We start from the raw sequence: 17,158 nt of genomic DNA, 5'->3' as shown, positions 1-17,158 counted from the left end.
TCACTACTTCATCCCTCAAAGCTACCCATTCTTCTTCTACTGTATTTCTTTCCCCCATTCCTGTCAATTGTTTCCTTATGCTCTCCCTGAAACTCTGTAACAAACTCTGGTTCTTTCAGTTTATCCAGGTCCCATCTCCTTAAATTCCCACCTTTTTGCAAATTCTTCAGTTTTAATCTACAGTTCATAACCAATAGATGGTGGTCAGAGTCCACATCTGCCCCTGGAAATGTCTTACAATTTAAAACCTGGTTCCTGAATCTCTGTCTTACCATTATATAATCTATCTGATACCTTTTAGTATCTCCAGGATTCTTCCAGGTATACAACCTTCTTTTCAGGAACATATCTTTCATAATATTTAATGTGTTCTCAGCAGTACTCAAAGGCATATTACACAGAACATGTAGCATATACATCTGAGAATGCGTGTAATAGGTGAAGAGATTGTACACGATAGCTCATTGCTGACATAACAAGTATTTCACTATTAAGTGCCAACATTTGTGCTTCAACTTTTTAAAACCTGAGTTTGCAGATTCCTCAAAGGTAAACACCCAATGTGTACGCAATTTTTTTTTTATAATGTGCAGAAGTTAAATCAGAATATAAGTTATCCAATTATATAACTTGCCTACCATTTCACCAATCCTTTGAATCTTAACGTGAGTGTCTTCTGACAAAATGTTATTGATTATTATCAACAATTTCGTCAGAAAAAAATATACATGGGTATCAAACAACCCAAATCAGCAGTGCTCATACAGCCACACTTACATTTATTTTGTTGAACAGAAAGGTCCTGAGTGTGGGTGCAATACCCCCCCACCCTGAATTAACTTGTTACATATCAGTTTGCATCTCGGACACACTGTAATATTTTTTAAAATACAATTGCTTTTCTCGTTTCATAATAGTAGTCTGTATCCTTCTCAGTTATCTATGTGACACTGACAACCTCATTCAGCCATTATAAGTATTTTATTCTTTGTAAGGTGGATTGGGGTTGAGGAATTTGATAAGAGTTATCATCTGTGATCACTGACATAATGTTAATGGCTGCTGTGACATCACTTTTTGGTTGTTTATATTCACAGTTTTGTTGTTACTTGACAAAGCCAATATGGAGGGGGCTGACTCATCAGTAGCTTAGCCCATTTGAAAAAATTTCCACCAATATCGCATTGTAATCACCATGTTGTTTATGGCATTCTTCGCGTGTTTCCTACGGCAGTTGTCAGCGATGGTGACTTATATCGAATATTGCTGTTTATCTTCAGATTGAGGGTTAGTTTCTGTTCATGCTGTGATTAGGTCAGTAAACAGTGATGTGGAAATGAAACCGCTGTTAAACATTCTGCAGGTGATGTAGGCAATAACGTAGTGATTAGAAATATGTACATTTAGTATTAAGATTTAGAAATACAAAATAAAATGTGAAGTGAGAAAAAATTTTGAAATAAGATAAGAGCATAGGCGTCAAAGTAAAATTAAAAGAGAGGAAGGAAAAAAGAAAAGAAAAGAAAGGGCCAACAAATAATGATAAATGTATTGTTAGTTAGCTAACTTTTTTATTTATTACAAATGGTTCAAATGGCTCTGAGCACTATGGGACTTAACATCTGAGGTCATCAGTCCCCTAGACTTAGAACTACTTAAACCTAACTAACCTAAAGACATCACACACATCCATTCCCGAGGCAGGATTTGAACCTGCGACCGTAGCAGCAGCGCGGTTCCGGACTGAAGTGCCTAGAACGGCTTGGCAACAGCGGCCAGCTATTACAAATGGAGCATAAAGACTGTGATGCGTAGTATCAACAGTACAGAGGATAAATTTATATAAAAAATTTTGGGCTGTGCATTTAATAATATTACTTTTGTTTTCACTGTGTCATAAAGTAGCAGTACGCTTGATTTTTTAGAATTTACCTGCCCACACATTCTTTCTCCCCATGATATTAGTTTTCTTCTTTGAATTTTCCTTTTGGAACAAAAGTTGTTTGAATGCCAAAAGTGAAAATAGGGTGTCAAAAGATATTGCATCATGTGCCAATGTTTGTAACATCATGCATGTTGAACAATGGGAACTGAATACAGTGAATTGTGAGGTGGTTGTCGGTAGCCAATCAGAATGCACCTTCACAATTTCCTGTGGTTTGTAAATAAATTTAGCTGGTGTTGTGTTCCATTAGGTTACAATTTAACCAGTTTGTTGAAATTTTTGGTAAAATTGCAAATAAGACGTACAGGTAAGTATTGCAATGATGAATGTATGTCTTGCGGCTGTACTACTCATCATTTTGTTATGGCAGTAGTATTTTTATGTTGAGATTTGTTGGCTGTGCCATCTCCCAACCAAACTGTCACATTCCAACCTAACGCAGGCCTCAGGCTTCATTACGTGTCAGTTGTCCCAGCTCATCTAGTTTTCTTCCAATCAGCAATAAAATATGAAAATAAGTAACCAACTTTAACATGTATAATAACCAGATCAGTGTTCTGGCACCCTCCATATCAGAAACAGATGTAATCAACTCATATCTTCTGTCGAACGGAATCATTAGATTCAACGATTCTTATTGACTAGTGTATACTATCACCTGATTGACTATGACCAGCGTCGGTGAATTGCCATCAGAACATCACACAAGAGCTGCTAACACCGTAATTGCACTTTAACCATGTAAAATGTCACATGAAAGAAATGTAGGTAAATTTCAGTAGAATATACATTATAGATGAGCATGCAAACCCAGTTAATTTTATACTAAACAGTTTTAGTTTTCCTTAACACAGTATTTAGAATGTCCTGCTTCAAGTGGACGTGCGTCATTGAATGATGTTCATATTGTGAACTTGGCTCTTGTCAGTGATGTTCAAGTGAAGAAAGAAGTGAACTCAGTACCAGAAGCTCCAGCTTCACTTAATTTGCAAAGAGTAAGTGTTTTTGTTAAATTAATATAACTATATTTTTACAGCTTGTTGAATGAAAACAAGTATCTAATTACAGAAGTACCTTTTTTCTTCTATTAATAAACTAAAATTTGGTTTGTTTAATATTCTAAATATGGCTTAAATTGATACATACTGTTTTAAGCTGCTTTTCACACTGGATCATCAGTACTCAAATATGTGATTTTACCTAGCTAAATTCGAGGGTACGGAAGCAGATAGAAGAGAAGAGAAGGCTTGTAGCATCACTAGCAGCAGGTGTATCTCCAGAGGGACAAAAACTTTTTCTGGCAATCTCAAGGACGTAAGTTTTAGAAGTATAAAATGAAACAATGGAAAGTCCAGTAAATAGAAGTATAAGATGAATATTTAAGTACTAATGATGAGCTATCTTCATTTTTTAAAAGTTTAAAATAATCAAGCTGTGTTAGGATGGAGATCTTAGAATACACCAAATGTAGTATTTGCAACACTGAATAATTTTGATCGCTGGTATCCTTTAATTAAATGATTAAAACGAGAGAAATTCACCAGTACCTCAAATTTTATAAGTAGCTATCGCAATGAGAGCTACATAGTGACATCCCCACCCAAAACCCAGCTGTCTTGCATTTTTCATATTTGATGTACAATATTTTTAGATAATGTGCACCAAAATATCTGTTGGAACTTTGTCTGTTAAGTAAAAAAGCTTTCTGAATTTACCTCACAGTTTATCAGATAGGGAGCAAACATAGATCTCAGGCTGTGCTATAGACAAATATTTCTCCGCAGCCTAAATGGGCAAAAACATCTGACATTGTTGACAACTAGATCACTGATCTATCATGGGATATTGTCTTACCCATCATATGTAAGGCACTGATTGAGAAGGATTTAGTGCAGAGAGACAATATAATTGTGGGCATGGCAAATAGCAGATTGTGATTCATTGAAAGAAATAAGGACATGGAAGTCTTCCATGAAGGTGATAATATACAAAATTGTCACCTAATGGCTTTGTGTGTATTGTGGCACCTGAGTTTCTGTTAATGTGTACAGGGTTACAGTTATTGAACTATATGAAAAAAAAGTAAATTAATTACAGACTACAGCAGCATGCAGACCCTTTATTCAACATGTAAACATCACTACAGATATTCGGATTTAGGTTATGACATGTTTTATCTGCCTGCCATCATTTGCGATGATGTGGCACAGATGCATAGCGAAATTCTGCATGACCCGCTGAAGTGTCAAACCATTGATGCTGTTGATGACCTCCTGAATGGCTGTTTTCAGCTCAGCAGTAGTTTTGTGGTTATTGCTGTACACATTGCTTTAATATAGCCCTACAAAAAGAAGTTGTATGTGTTTAGATCTGGAGAATATGGCATCCCATAAAGGCCCATGCCAGTGGCCCTTAGGTACCCAAGAGCCAGAATGTGGTCCCTAAAGTGCTCCTCCAGGACCTCAAACACTCTCCTGCTTCAATGGGTTCAAGCTCCGCCTTGCATGAACCACATCTTGTCAAAATCATGGTCACTTTGGATAATGGGTATGAAATCGTATTCCAGAACCTTCTTGTCCCGTTCGGTAGTCACTGTGCCATCAAGGAATCTCACACATATTATTACGTGATTGGACATTGCACACCACACAGTCACTCATTCAGGTGAAGAGACTTCTTGGTGACAAAATGCAGGTTCTCAGTCCCCAAATGCTCCAATTTTGCTTATTGATGAACCCATCCAAATGAAAGTGGGCTTCATCTCTAAACCATGGTGAAACACAACCACTGTTCTATGGCCTTGGGACTGTACAAATTGCAAATAGCATTTCGCTCCCTGTATTTTACCCCTGCCACCTTCAGAATTTGAAAGAGAACATTCCACTCAACATTGTCAAAAGATTTCTCTAAGAAACAAAGGTTTGCCTTTCCTTAATCTATTTTCTGAGGTAAGTCGTAAGGTCAGTATTGTCTCACGTGTTCCAGTATTTCTATGGAACCCAAACTGATCTTCCCCGAGGTCGGCTTCTACTAGTTTTTCCATTCATCTGTAAAGAATTCGTGTTAGTATTTTGCAGCTGTGGCTTATTAAACTGATCGTTCGGTAATTTTCACATCTGTCAATACCTGCTTTCTTTGGGATTGGAATTATTATATTCTTCTTGAAGTCTGAGGGTATTTCGCCTGTTTCATACATCTTGCTCACCAGATGGTAGAGTTTTGTCAGGACTGGCTCTCCCAAGGCCGTCAGTAGTTCCAATGGAATGTTGTCTACTCCGGGGGCCTTGTTTCGACTCGGGTCTTTCAGTGCTCTGTCAAACTCTTCACGCAGTATCATATCTCGCATTTCATCTTCATCTACATCCTCTTCCATTTCCATGATATTGTCCTCAGGTACATCGGCCTTGTATAGACCCTCTATATACTCCTTCCACCTTTCTGCTTTCCCTTCTTTGCTTATATAATCTATCTGATACCTTCCAGTATCTCCAGGCTTCTTCCATGTATACAACCTTCTTTTATGATTCTTGAACCAAGTGTTAGCTATGATTAAGTTATGGTCATTCTACCAGGCGGCTTCCTCTTTCATTTCTTAGCCCCAATCCATATTCACCTACTATGTTTCCTTCTCTCCCTTCTCCTACAACGAATTCCAGTCAACCACGACTATTAAATTTTCGTTTCCCTTCACTATCTGAATAATTTCTTTTATCTCTTCATACATTTCATCAATTTCTTCGTCAACTGCAGAGCTAGTTGGCATATAAACTTGTACTATTGTGGTAGGTGTGGGCTTCGTATCTATATTGGCCAAAATAATGCATTCACTGTGCTGTTTGTAGTAGCTTACCCTCATTCCTATTTTCCTATTCATTATTAAACCTACTCCTGCATTATCCCTATTGTATTTTGTATTTATAACCCTGTATTCACCTGACCAAAAGTCTTGTTCCTCCTGCCACCGAACTTCACTAATTCCCACTATATCCAACTTTAACCTATCCACTTCCCTTTTTAAATTTTCTAACCTACCTGCCCGTAATGGATCTGACATTCCACGCTGCGATCCATAGAACACCAGTTTTCTTTCTCCTGATAACAACGTCCTCCTGAATAGTCCCCGCCCGGAGATCCGAATGGGGGCTATTTTACCTCCGGAATATTTTACCCAAGAGGATGCCATCATCATTTAACCGTACAGTAAAGCTGGGTGCCTTCGTGAAAAATTATGGGCGTAGTTTCCCCTTGCTTTCAGCCATTTGCAGTACCAGCACAGCAAGACCATTTTGGTTAGTGTTACAAGGCCAGATTAGTCAATCATCCAGACTTGCCCCCGCAACTACTGAAAGGCTGCTGCTCCTCTTCAGGAACCGCACATTTGTCTGGGCTCTCAACAGATACCCCTCCGTTGTGGTTGCACCTACGGTACGGCTATCTGTATCGCTGAGGCACGCAAGCCTCCCCACCACTGGCAAGGTCCATGGTTCATGGGGGGAAATTAAATTAGCAAGTGATTTTATACATAGAGATGGAGGTTTCTCTTGCTTATTCTCTGTGGAATTCTGCTCTCTCCATTGTCAGAGGGATGGAGTTAATGATATTTCATCTTGTGCCTATTAATTTTCAATATTGATAACATCTGACATTAGTCATCTTTGGTTTGGGGTGGCATTATTGTTTACAGCATGTGTGTGTGTGTATGTGTTTTTGTGTTCACTTGTCCTCATCATTTCATCATCATTCATGAAAGTGGCGATATTGGACTGAGCAAAGGTTGGGAATTTGTACGGATGCTGATAACCATGCTGTTGAGTGCCCCACAAACCATTAGTCATCGTCATCATCATCATCATCATCAATTATACTACGTGTTGGAAAATATTGTTGCAACTTCTCCGTAATAACAGATAAGTGACCTTGTACAAAATTTACCAGTTCCTACTGATACCTACGCATGGGCAATGTGCACTGCACATTTCCTGGTCCTACGCCATCTTGAGACTTGTTTCCCTTCAACGGGCAGCTGGATCCTGTTGTTAATAGCCTTCCTGCCAAGTGCGAACCATTCATTCTCATCATTGCCTTTTCTTGTCATCACTAGCTCTCTCCAGACTGCCTACAGATGTGTCTGAAGGGCACAAATCTCTTTCCTGCTTCGCTGTTTGCCTTTTTTGCTGCATATTTTACATTATTATTTGTATTAGTAACACTGTCACAGAAGTATTCCACAAAGTACATTGGGAAACTCTACAAGCAAGACATTACACATTCTTATTTGAATGTGTACTGGTGGGCCGGTGGGGCATTAATGTCTGGCAATATTCATTACATACTTTGTACAGTTTTGTCTGTTTCCAGTGTATCAGGTGATTTTATTTTTGATCTCTCAGATGTTGACTGAAGTTACTGTTGTGTTTCATGGAATAATTTAGCTTTGCCCAGCATATTTAACTCATGTATTTGCAGAAAATTTTGTTAAATAAAGTGTTTAATACAGCTTTTTGGATATATTTTCAGAATTAAGGATGTTACCTGGCAAGGCCCCAATATTTTGGTGTTTGAGCAAATAACCATCACTCCACCATATAAATTAGAAAATATTCGGGGTGATTCAGAGAGTAAAGCTTTTCTCCACATCCGAAAAGTGGTAAGCAAAAGCATAATAACATTATAGTTGCTTAAGCTAGGTGCCTTTGCTTCTTTGTTATTATTTACTTCTTTAGGAAAGTATTGATAACCTAAAATGAATAATATTTATTATGTATGAATGGTTTATATTTATGCACAAGTTTGATACATGTTTTCTATGTGAATATATGGCAGCTGAATGAAATTTGTTGAATGAAGCCATCAACATCCAGTTTTTTAAGCTCTCAGTTTTAGTATGTATGTCTCTTTATCATCATTTCTCTAGCTAAATGTGAAACGGGAAGTAATTTCAGTATTGTTCCTCTCTTGCATTTTGGAAAACAAGTAGCTTTCGTTGGTGGTATTGGCAACTAAGAATAGTGAGTTTGGAAACACAAATTTTGGGAAGTCCAGGCCTTTATTGTTGAAACATAAATTTTTATTTATGCACTGACATTGCATGGACACTGAATGGCTCGTGAGAATTACCTGAAAATATGGCTACTATTTGAAGAATAAATCTACATCTACATGGATACCTGCAAATCACATTCAAGTGCCTGGCAGAGGGTTCATTGAACCACCTTCACAATTCTCTATTATTCCAATCTTGTATAGTGCGCAGAAAGAATGAACACCTATTTCTTCCTGTACAAGCACTGATTTCCCTTATTTTATCTTGGTGATCATTCCTCCCTATGTAGGTTCGTGTCAACAAAATATTTTCTTATTCGGAGGAGAAAGTTGGTGATTTGAATTTCATTAGAAGATTCCATAGCAATGAAAAATGCCTTTCTTTTAATTATTTCCAGCCCAAATCCTGTATCATTTCTGTGACTCTCTCTCCCATATTTCACGATAATATTAAAGATGCTGCCTTTCTTTGAAGTTTTTCGATGTACTCCGTCAGTCCTATCTGGTAAGGATTCCACACCGCGCAGCAGTATTCTAAAAGAGGACAGACAAGTGTAGTGTAGGCAGTCTCCTTAGTAGGTCTGTTACATTTTCTAAGTGTCCTGCCAATAAAATGCAGTCTTTGGTTAGCCTTCCCCACAACATTTTCTGTGTTCCTTCCAATTTAAGTTGTTCGTAATTGTAATACATAGGTATTTAGTTGAATTTACGGCTTTTAGATTAGACTGATTTATTGTGTAACCGAAGTTTAACACGTTCCTTTTAGCACTCATGTGGATGAGCTCACACTTTTCATTATTTAGGGTCAACTGCCACTTTTTGCATCATTCAGATATCTTTTCTAAATCATTTTGCAGTTTGTTTTGATCTTCTGATGACTATTAGTCGATAAACGACAACATCATCTGCAAACAACTGAAGATGGCTGCTCAGATTGTCTCCAAAATCGTTAATATAGATTAGGAACAGCAAAGGGCCTATAACACTACCTTGGGGAACGCCAGAAATCCTTCTGTTTTACTCGATGACTTTCTGTCAGTTACTATGAACTCTGACAGGAAATCACAAATCCAGTCACATAACTGAGACAATATTCCATAAGCATGCAATTTCACTATGAGCCGCTTGTGTGGTACAGTGTCAAAAGCCTTCCAGAAATACGGAATTGATCTGAAATCCCTTGTGAATAGCAGAAGTGAACATTGATTACAGAGCTTCCAAAAATTTTGTCTCACTGCATTTGACACTCCTGAAGCAGGAAAAAAGGAAACAGGTTGTGGCAATATTAGCTGCATACCCATTAAGAAACCTACAAAGAGCACCAGGGAAAAATTATTGATGCACACAGTACATATTTTTGTCCTTTGAAACCAGTTCTCATATTGTTTTTGCAAGTTTTTTGAAAAAGCATATCTGTGACATTAGCTGTGCAATTGTATATTTATTCTCTGCTGCTTTCTCTTGTAACAACCATCTTCACAGGAAAAAAATAGTGTACATCAGTTGATCAAAAACATGTTTTCGTCAAGTGTGACGTGTGCTTGATCTGTTGATGTATACTGTTTTTCTGCTATGAAGATGGTTGTTATGACTGAAACCAGTAGGGTAAAACTATACAGTTGATGATGTGAATATGCTTTTTTCAAAATACTTGACAGTTGTGCACAGTAATCTAAGAAAAGTTTTATCTTTGCAAGTTTCTTGTAGACCAGATCATACCTAAGGACCATATATTGGACACTAGAGTTGGTTTCAATAAAAATTCTAGATAAGAGTCTCACATTTTTACCTGTTTTACCCATCAGTCAAATTGGTAATATTAAGAATGATGATAAAGACCTCAGTTTAAATTTTATATGCTTATCTTTCTGTTTATCATCTCATGGCAGAATCTTTTCCTTCTTTTGTCTCTTTTTCTGTATAAAGATAACTGACACAAGAACTTGCTTGTCTGTTTTGCTGCTTGAATGACATCTACGACATCTATCCTCAGCGAATCATCACAACCTTTACAATGTATCCAGATAGCATCTGATTTCGTATTGCAGTCTCTGTTCCTTTCACTTACACTAATAAAAATGTAAAGCCTCAGCTTATACATATTTCCTTTGGGCAATAAAATAGGTGTGTGGAATGAAACTTCTTGAAGGTCATTGCATATAAACTTCTGCAGCATTATTGGTCCTTCTCCTCATACTTGCAGTTCGTGATTTGTCATAATGAAACATAATCAATCAACAGTTCACCTTCAGGAAAAGACAAGAATTGGCTGCAACATTTCAGATTGATACTTAAAATGCTGTGCTCTCCTCAGAATTACACAAGGGTTACTCCAAAAGAAATGCACACTGTTTTTCTAAAAATACAGTTTTTATTCAGCATGTGTGAAAGTTTTACAGTGTGTAGATACAACCTTCCCGCTTGTTTTCAAACATAGTTCAACTTGTTCCCGTGAGTGGCACCGTCAGAGCATGTCTTCAAGATGGCTGCTACACTTGACTTTCATCAGAAGCAATGTGCTGTCGTAGAATTCCTGTGCTGTGAAAACGAGACAGTGGAAAACATCCACAAGAGGTTGAAAAAGGTGTATGGATATGCTGCTGTCGATCACAGTACAGTTAGTCGGTGGGCAAGCAGGTTATGTGATGAAAGCGGGCACGGCAATATTGAGGATTGTCCTCGCAGCGGCATGCCTCGTACTGCACACAGTCCAGACAATGTGCAGAGAGTTAACAAATTGGTGACTGCCGACAGACGCATCACAGCGAACGAATTGTCACACTACGTTGGGACAGGGGAAGGAAGTGTTTGCAGAATACTGAATGTGTTGGCGTTAAAAAAGGGTTTGTGCCAGGTGGGTTCCCAGGTTGACAGTGGCTCACAAAGAAACAAGAAAAACAGTATGCAGCGAACTTTTGGAACAGTATGAGAATGGTGGACGTGAATTTCTTGGACAAATTGTGACAGGTGATGAAACATGGCTCCATTATTTTTCACCAGAGACGAAGAGGCAATCAGTGGAGCGGCATCATGCAAATTCACCCAAGGAAAAAAAAAAATTCAAAACCACACCTTCTGCTGGAAAAGTTATGGCTACGGTGTTTTTCGATTCCAAAGGACTCTTGCTTGTGGACATTATGCCAAGTGGAACCACCATAAATTCTGATGCATATGTGACGACGCTGAAGAAACTTCAAGCTCGACTGAGTCGTGTTCGACTACATCTGCAAGCATGACAATGCACAGCCACATGTCAGTCAAAAAACCATGGAAGCGATCACAAAACTCAGATGGACAACACTGAAACACCCGCCTTACAGTCCTGACCTGGCTCCATGTGACTATCATCTCTTTGGGAAACTGAAAGACTCTCTTCGTGGAACAAGGTTTGAAGATTATGACTCCCTTGTGCACGCTGCCAAACAGTGGCTCCAACAGGTTGGTCCAGAATTTTACTGTGCGGGTATACAGGCGCTGGTTGCAAGACGGCATAGTGCAGTTGAGAGGGATGGAAATTATGTGGAGAAATGAAAATATTGTTCATAAAGGATGTATCTGCACACTGTAAAACTTTCAAACTTCCAAACATGTAGAATAAAAGATGGATAAAAAAAAAAAAAAAGTGTGCATTTCTTTTCGAGTGACCCTCGTACCATAAACATCTGCCCAAAAGGTCATCTACATCCTTAATCGTAATTCACTTTTGATTCATTGGTCTTTTACACCAGGCCTGCTCAGGAGGCAGGTTGTGTAAGCCGAAAACACTTGTTTGTAGTTTGGTAACAAGAAACTTGTCTTGTAATCTCTGATCATGTGTTCCTGTTGTTGTAACCAGTATAAAAAGAAAGTCTATTCTCAGTGCAGTGATGGCAGCACAAATTTTCTGTTTTATGTTAACGACAAGTGACACAATTCCTCTGTCAGACAACTCATTGGAAAGGTCCGTATCCATTAATGACACGACTCTTTGGAAGATACGTAACAGGTTCCAAAATTTTAAGTATCACACATTTCAGTTTTCATTGGCATTAAAAATTCTTATAATTAGATTACTAGTCCATAGAGCATGAAGAGCAGGATACTGATATGGAGACATTAAATAAAACTTCGTTCAGCAACATCAATATGTAAAAGATGCATTGAGAGGCAGACAGGCACAATGAAAACCAAGACTGATAGACATTATTAGCTATCAGACTAAGTCCAACACACACACACACACACACACACACACACACACACACAAACAAACGCGCACGTGGTGTGGGGCAGTTAAGACAGGCCACCCAAAATATACCCATAATGAGTAAATGTACTGAGGTGCAGTTTTCACTAAGTCGTAACAGGCAGTGTGACTACTTTTCTGATACATATAGCTGCTGAATTATGACACTAATTTTTTGATGAAACTAATTAATTTTTTATGTGAAATTGGAAAGAGTCTACAAAGGACATGTTTGTGTAGTTTCATACACGAAGTGCAAGTTTGTGTGGCAGGGATGTGAGACAGACCTGGATTAAATCCTACAGCCATTGGTCTGTTATATCGTCCATGCTTGTTTTGGCAAATGCTGGAATGGTCCGCTATTTCTGCCTTAGGAAATACACTGTGTGAACAGTTAAAACAAAAGTACACAAAGAACTAAGTTCCCATGATTCATAAATGGATGACACAACCTCTCTCCTTAATTTAATTGGTAAGAGTGGTGACAAGAAGAGTATCTGGCCACAAAATTGAAATAAAAATTTGCAAAATGATTAAAATCGTCAGACATTGCACATGAATATGAGGAAAGAGAGTTTGGAAAGAGACTTCACCGTACTTCTCCAATGTAATATGGGTGGAACTTGATAAAATAGTAACAAGGTAACAGTACCTCAAATCACTGTTCCGCTATCAGGAGAAGAGGTTCCTGATTAACCTATCTGTATGGAATGGACGTGACATCTGTCGTGCTGATAGCACATTGATTGCTTTACTTACAGCGCAGTGTCTTTCAACAACTATGGCAGGATGTGTCAGAAGCTGTTGGTATTTGTGGCTTCACGAGTCCCAGCAGTAAAATGAGTAGCCATGGTGAGCCTTGAAAACTCCATAGTACTTGTTGCAGAAAAAGATCTGTGTTTATCCAGTTCTCTTTGATTTTCAGCTGAATAGTAGTGCATATTTTGAAAATTGATTATACACTTCTCCCTACCAGAATGGGTTTTCAACTGATTAGTATTGCGTATGTTGAAGATTGATTTTGTAAATGATGCTTTTCCCATAAACAAAACCTTATGTAGAAATACCATTTACCTTTGCAGTTTTCGTAGGCATTAATTGGAGATCTGCAATCAGTGTTGTATGTCATTGTCATCAAGCTATTGGAGTAACATGTGTGTAGAATGAAATATGTAGGAATGTAGTGCTCACAAAACACTACTTTGATTGATTCCACCTGCACATCTGCCTTGTAATGAAATAGGGGTTGTTTTTTTAATCACTGTTAAAACATTAGCTACATTTCTCTTATCATTTTCTGTTCTTTTTCATTGGCTTATTTTATTGTTCACATTTCCAGTTTCTTGAAAATTTTTTGTAGTGTTTACAAAGACAGAGTGTGAGTACTTGGTACAATCTGGACACCTTTCATTTTACAACCCCACCGCTACTCTAACAGTTTGGCAACATTTCCCCAAAACAAAAACCACATCAGCGAATTCATCTGTTTCTGTTCTTTATATTATAAAAGTCTGATTGCTCCAACTTCCGAGAAAATACTGATGGAGTTCAGTCGCACAGGTGAATAGTGCTATAGTTACTTGATTCCTTACCTTTACTATAGTACAGCAAATGTTTGTGGGATTCATTTTCTTCACAGCGGAACAGTAGTTTGTGAGGCTGTTAACTTTTTATTTTGTCTAGTTCCGTGTACGTTTTGTCATTGAAATCCTCTTCAAATTTTTGTTTCAGTGCCACAGAAAAATTACATAATTTGATTTAAAACAAATACAGTCAGTATCATTAGAAATTATTTTCATGTGAGGTGCGTTAAAAAACACATTTTTTTGTTATGAATTTTATTTACTCACCTACATCAAGAGTATCCCCTTCAAATTAGTTATCATTAGATATTATACATTAATTTTCCAATCTCAGAACCACTCTTGAACTCAATCTGTGAGATGGCTTTTAGCCACAAATCTGTTTCCACAGTTCCATCAGTTGATGATGTGCTGGGGAATGCAGGGTGCTGATATCTTCAAATTCATCATGGCCTTCTTAAAAATACTTATAACAATCCCAAATCTTATAGTTTTAATCGTAGTGGGCTCACCAAAAGCAGTATGTAACTTTTCTAAAAATTTGCGCTGAACTTTATTTTGTTCTTACAGCAAAATATAATAAAAATTCTCTGATCCATTTTTATATGCAATACCAAAAAATAAGTAATCTTTTTGATAATTTATGATGGACTACATATTTGCTAATGCTGTACATATACTTCCCAGACATGTTACCAACTCAACAATGAAAAACTCACGCCAATTAGACTAATATGTAGGCAGTATTACAAAATTCCCATTACTATCTGAACACACCTCGTATGTCAGATTATTTGTCACATTGTCCGCCATAACTTAGCAAAAAATGTACCTCAGTATAATTACTTTTTCTTGATATATTCGTAGTGTGTGTGTGTGTGTGTGTGTGTGTGTGTGTGTGTGTGTGTGTGTGTGTGTGTGTGTGTGTGTGTGTGAGAGAGAGAGAGAGAGAGAGAGAGAGAGAGAGAGAGAGAGAGACAATAAATCAGATCGAGAGAAACTGAGAGTTTGTGTCCATAAACCAGCTGTTGGTTTGCCACTGTAGATGTATGAGCCAGCTTGCATGAGCAGATCAGTGTCTGCTTCCCAAAGCTTCATAGGTGAATTTACTTCTTTTAGGTGTGAGTCACAGAAGGTAACCTTAATTGCACTAACACTATCAAAATATCCTAACTTCACACTACTTAATCTTTCTTGCATCTGTTCTCATGTTACTGCCTCTTCCTTGCACTTCCAGTTCCTTGGATTTCCATTTCCTTTCATCTGTTCCAGTGCAAAGATTTTTCTAGAGTTAGGTAACACATGCTGTCACCTGATAAATAAATGAACTATTAGCTCGGTGCTCTCAAAACATTATGCAATAACTGCAGGCAGTAAAACACATAAACATTATTATCTCTTCACATACACATGTAGAAAACAGACTGCTGCTTTCTTTTTCTTCTTTGATACCTTGTAATATTGCTTCCAACAACCTTTTACTTTTTTCTTTCATTATAATACCAGCAAATTACTTGGTGTTGCCAGTTAAAATCTCATATCGTCTTCTCACCCCCCAGTGGTTTTCCAACAGTAACATTTGAACCAAGTGAGTTTGAAATTGCACAATACATATCTAATTATACTTTCTATTTCACCCTGTGCTCACACATATCCCTAGGGGTCAATTGTTTTCAGGGTTGTTGGTAATCAGCTTAGCAACACAGAATTCAGTAATAACAATCTTGTTTGATTGTTCTTAAATCATATCCTTTCATCCCATGTTCCCCTTCCTCTCACCGTACTCTGCAGAACAATTCTGCTGCAACCATCATACATTTTGCTTAAGGACCACAAAGGCAAGATTAGAGAAATTAGCACTTGTATGGAGGCTTAGAGAGAGTTTTTTCCCTTGCACCAATTGTGAGGGAAACAGGAAAGGGAATTACTGGTAGTGGTACCAAGTACCCTCCGCCATGCAACTTATGGTGGCTTTCAGAGTTTGCTTGTAAATGTAGATGCCAGGACTGTTATGAATCATCTTAACAATGACAAAAACTGGTTATTTGACACTAATATTTTTAAATTATTATCTTGTGTCTTCTTCTTCTCATGCCCACAAATAAGAGTGCTAGCAGTGTCTTACACACTGTATTTTTTCCTAGATAGTAAGCTGCATTTATATTAAGTTTGGTTGAAATTTCTCTTTGGGTTCCGAGATTATGTTTCAGATCAAGTCACTCCCTTCTCACAACCAAATCCACAACTAGGGATTATATATGACCGGAGCTCTCTCCATTCACCCTGGCATATCTAGAACCTGTGGATTCAGCATTGATATAGTTTGCTTTCAAATAGTGTATAATCCAGGATGAATTAATATGAGAGGGGTTAGGTTCCTAATAGCTACATAGAGAAGGCATTGAATGGCAGACTGACACATTTAATGTACATTTAAGAGTGGGCTAATCTACTGGACAAAATCCTCTTCCTTAGGAGACACACACACACACACACACACACACACACACACACACACACACAGTCATCTCCTGATATTAGGGCGTAACTGCAGTGAGCTGCGCAATCTCTGTTGGGATGGGTGGTGATGGTATAGATGATGTATGGGGGACGGATCGGGAGGGTAGGAGTGGTGGAAAATACTGTAGTACTGCTTGTGGGAGTGTGGCTGGACATCGTGAGGGTGGATAATGTTTTTTTTTCCCAGGGTTAATTTCAGTCATCAGTTGCAAATAACTTTTATTATCTTTACCAGTATCGACAAATTAATTTGTCATCCTCAAAAGCTTACTTTAGGAGTCAGTCAATATTTTCTTCATGTACGTGTTATTGTTGTTGTTGTCTTCAGTCCTGAGACTGGTTTGATGCAGCTCTCCATGCTACTCTATCCTGTGCAAGCTTCTTCATCTGCCAATACGTACTGCAGCCTACATCCTTCTGAATCTGTTTAGTGTATTCATCTCTTGGTCTCCCTCTACGATATTTACCCTCCATGCTGCCCTCCAATACTAAATTGGTGATCCCTTGATGCCTCAGAACATGTCCTACCAACCGATCCCTTCTTCTTGTCAAGTTGTGCTACAAACTCCTCTTCTCCCCAACCCTATTCAATACCTCCTCATTAGTTATGTGATCTACCCATTTAATCTTCAGCATTCTTCTGTAGCACCACATTAAAAAAAGCTTCTATTCTCTTCTTGTCCAAACTATTTATCCTCCATGTTTCACTTCCATACATGGCTACACTCCATGCAAATACTTTCAGGAACTACTTCCTGACACCTAAATCTATACTCGATGTTAACAAATTTCTCTTCTTCAGAAACGCTTTCCTTACCATGCCAGTCTACATTTTATATCCTC

The 17,158-nt window shown here is 38.0% G+C and overlaps 1 protein-coding gene across 1 annotated transcript in view; it reads left to right on the top strand.

The window, feature by feature from the left end:
• Positions 1–17,158, top strand: part of LOC126177079 (protein LSM12 homolog) — a 37,417-nt gene that overhangs the window by 8,265 nt on the left and 11,994 nt on the right. The window contains exons 2-4 of the mRNA XM_049924317.1: positions 2,807–2,940; positions 3,150–3,259; positions 7,463–7,592. Of these exons, the coding sequence (XP_049780274.1) occupies positions 2,807–2,940; positions 3,150–3,259; positions 7,463–7,592 (374 nt within the window). The remainder of the gene's footprint in view (positions 1–2,806; positions 2,941–3,149; positions 3,260–7,462; positions 7,593–17,158) is intronic.

Source organism: Schistocerca cancellata, chromosome 3 (genome assembly GCF_023864275.1).
Source record: "Schistocerca cancellata isolate TAMUIC-IGC-003103 chromosome 3, iqSchCanc2.1, whole genome shotgun sequence".
NCBI lineage: Eukaryota > Metazoa > Arthropoda > Insecta > Orthoptera > Acrididae > Schistocerca > Schistocerca cancellata.
Note: the sequence above shows the minus strand (reverse complement) of the source record. Positions and strands in the feature narration are given on the sequence as shown.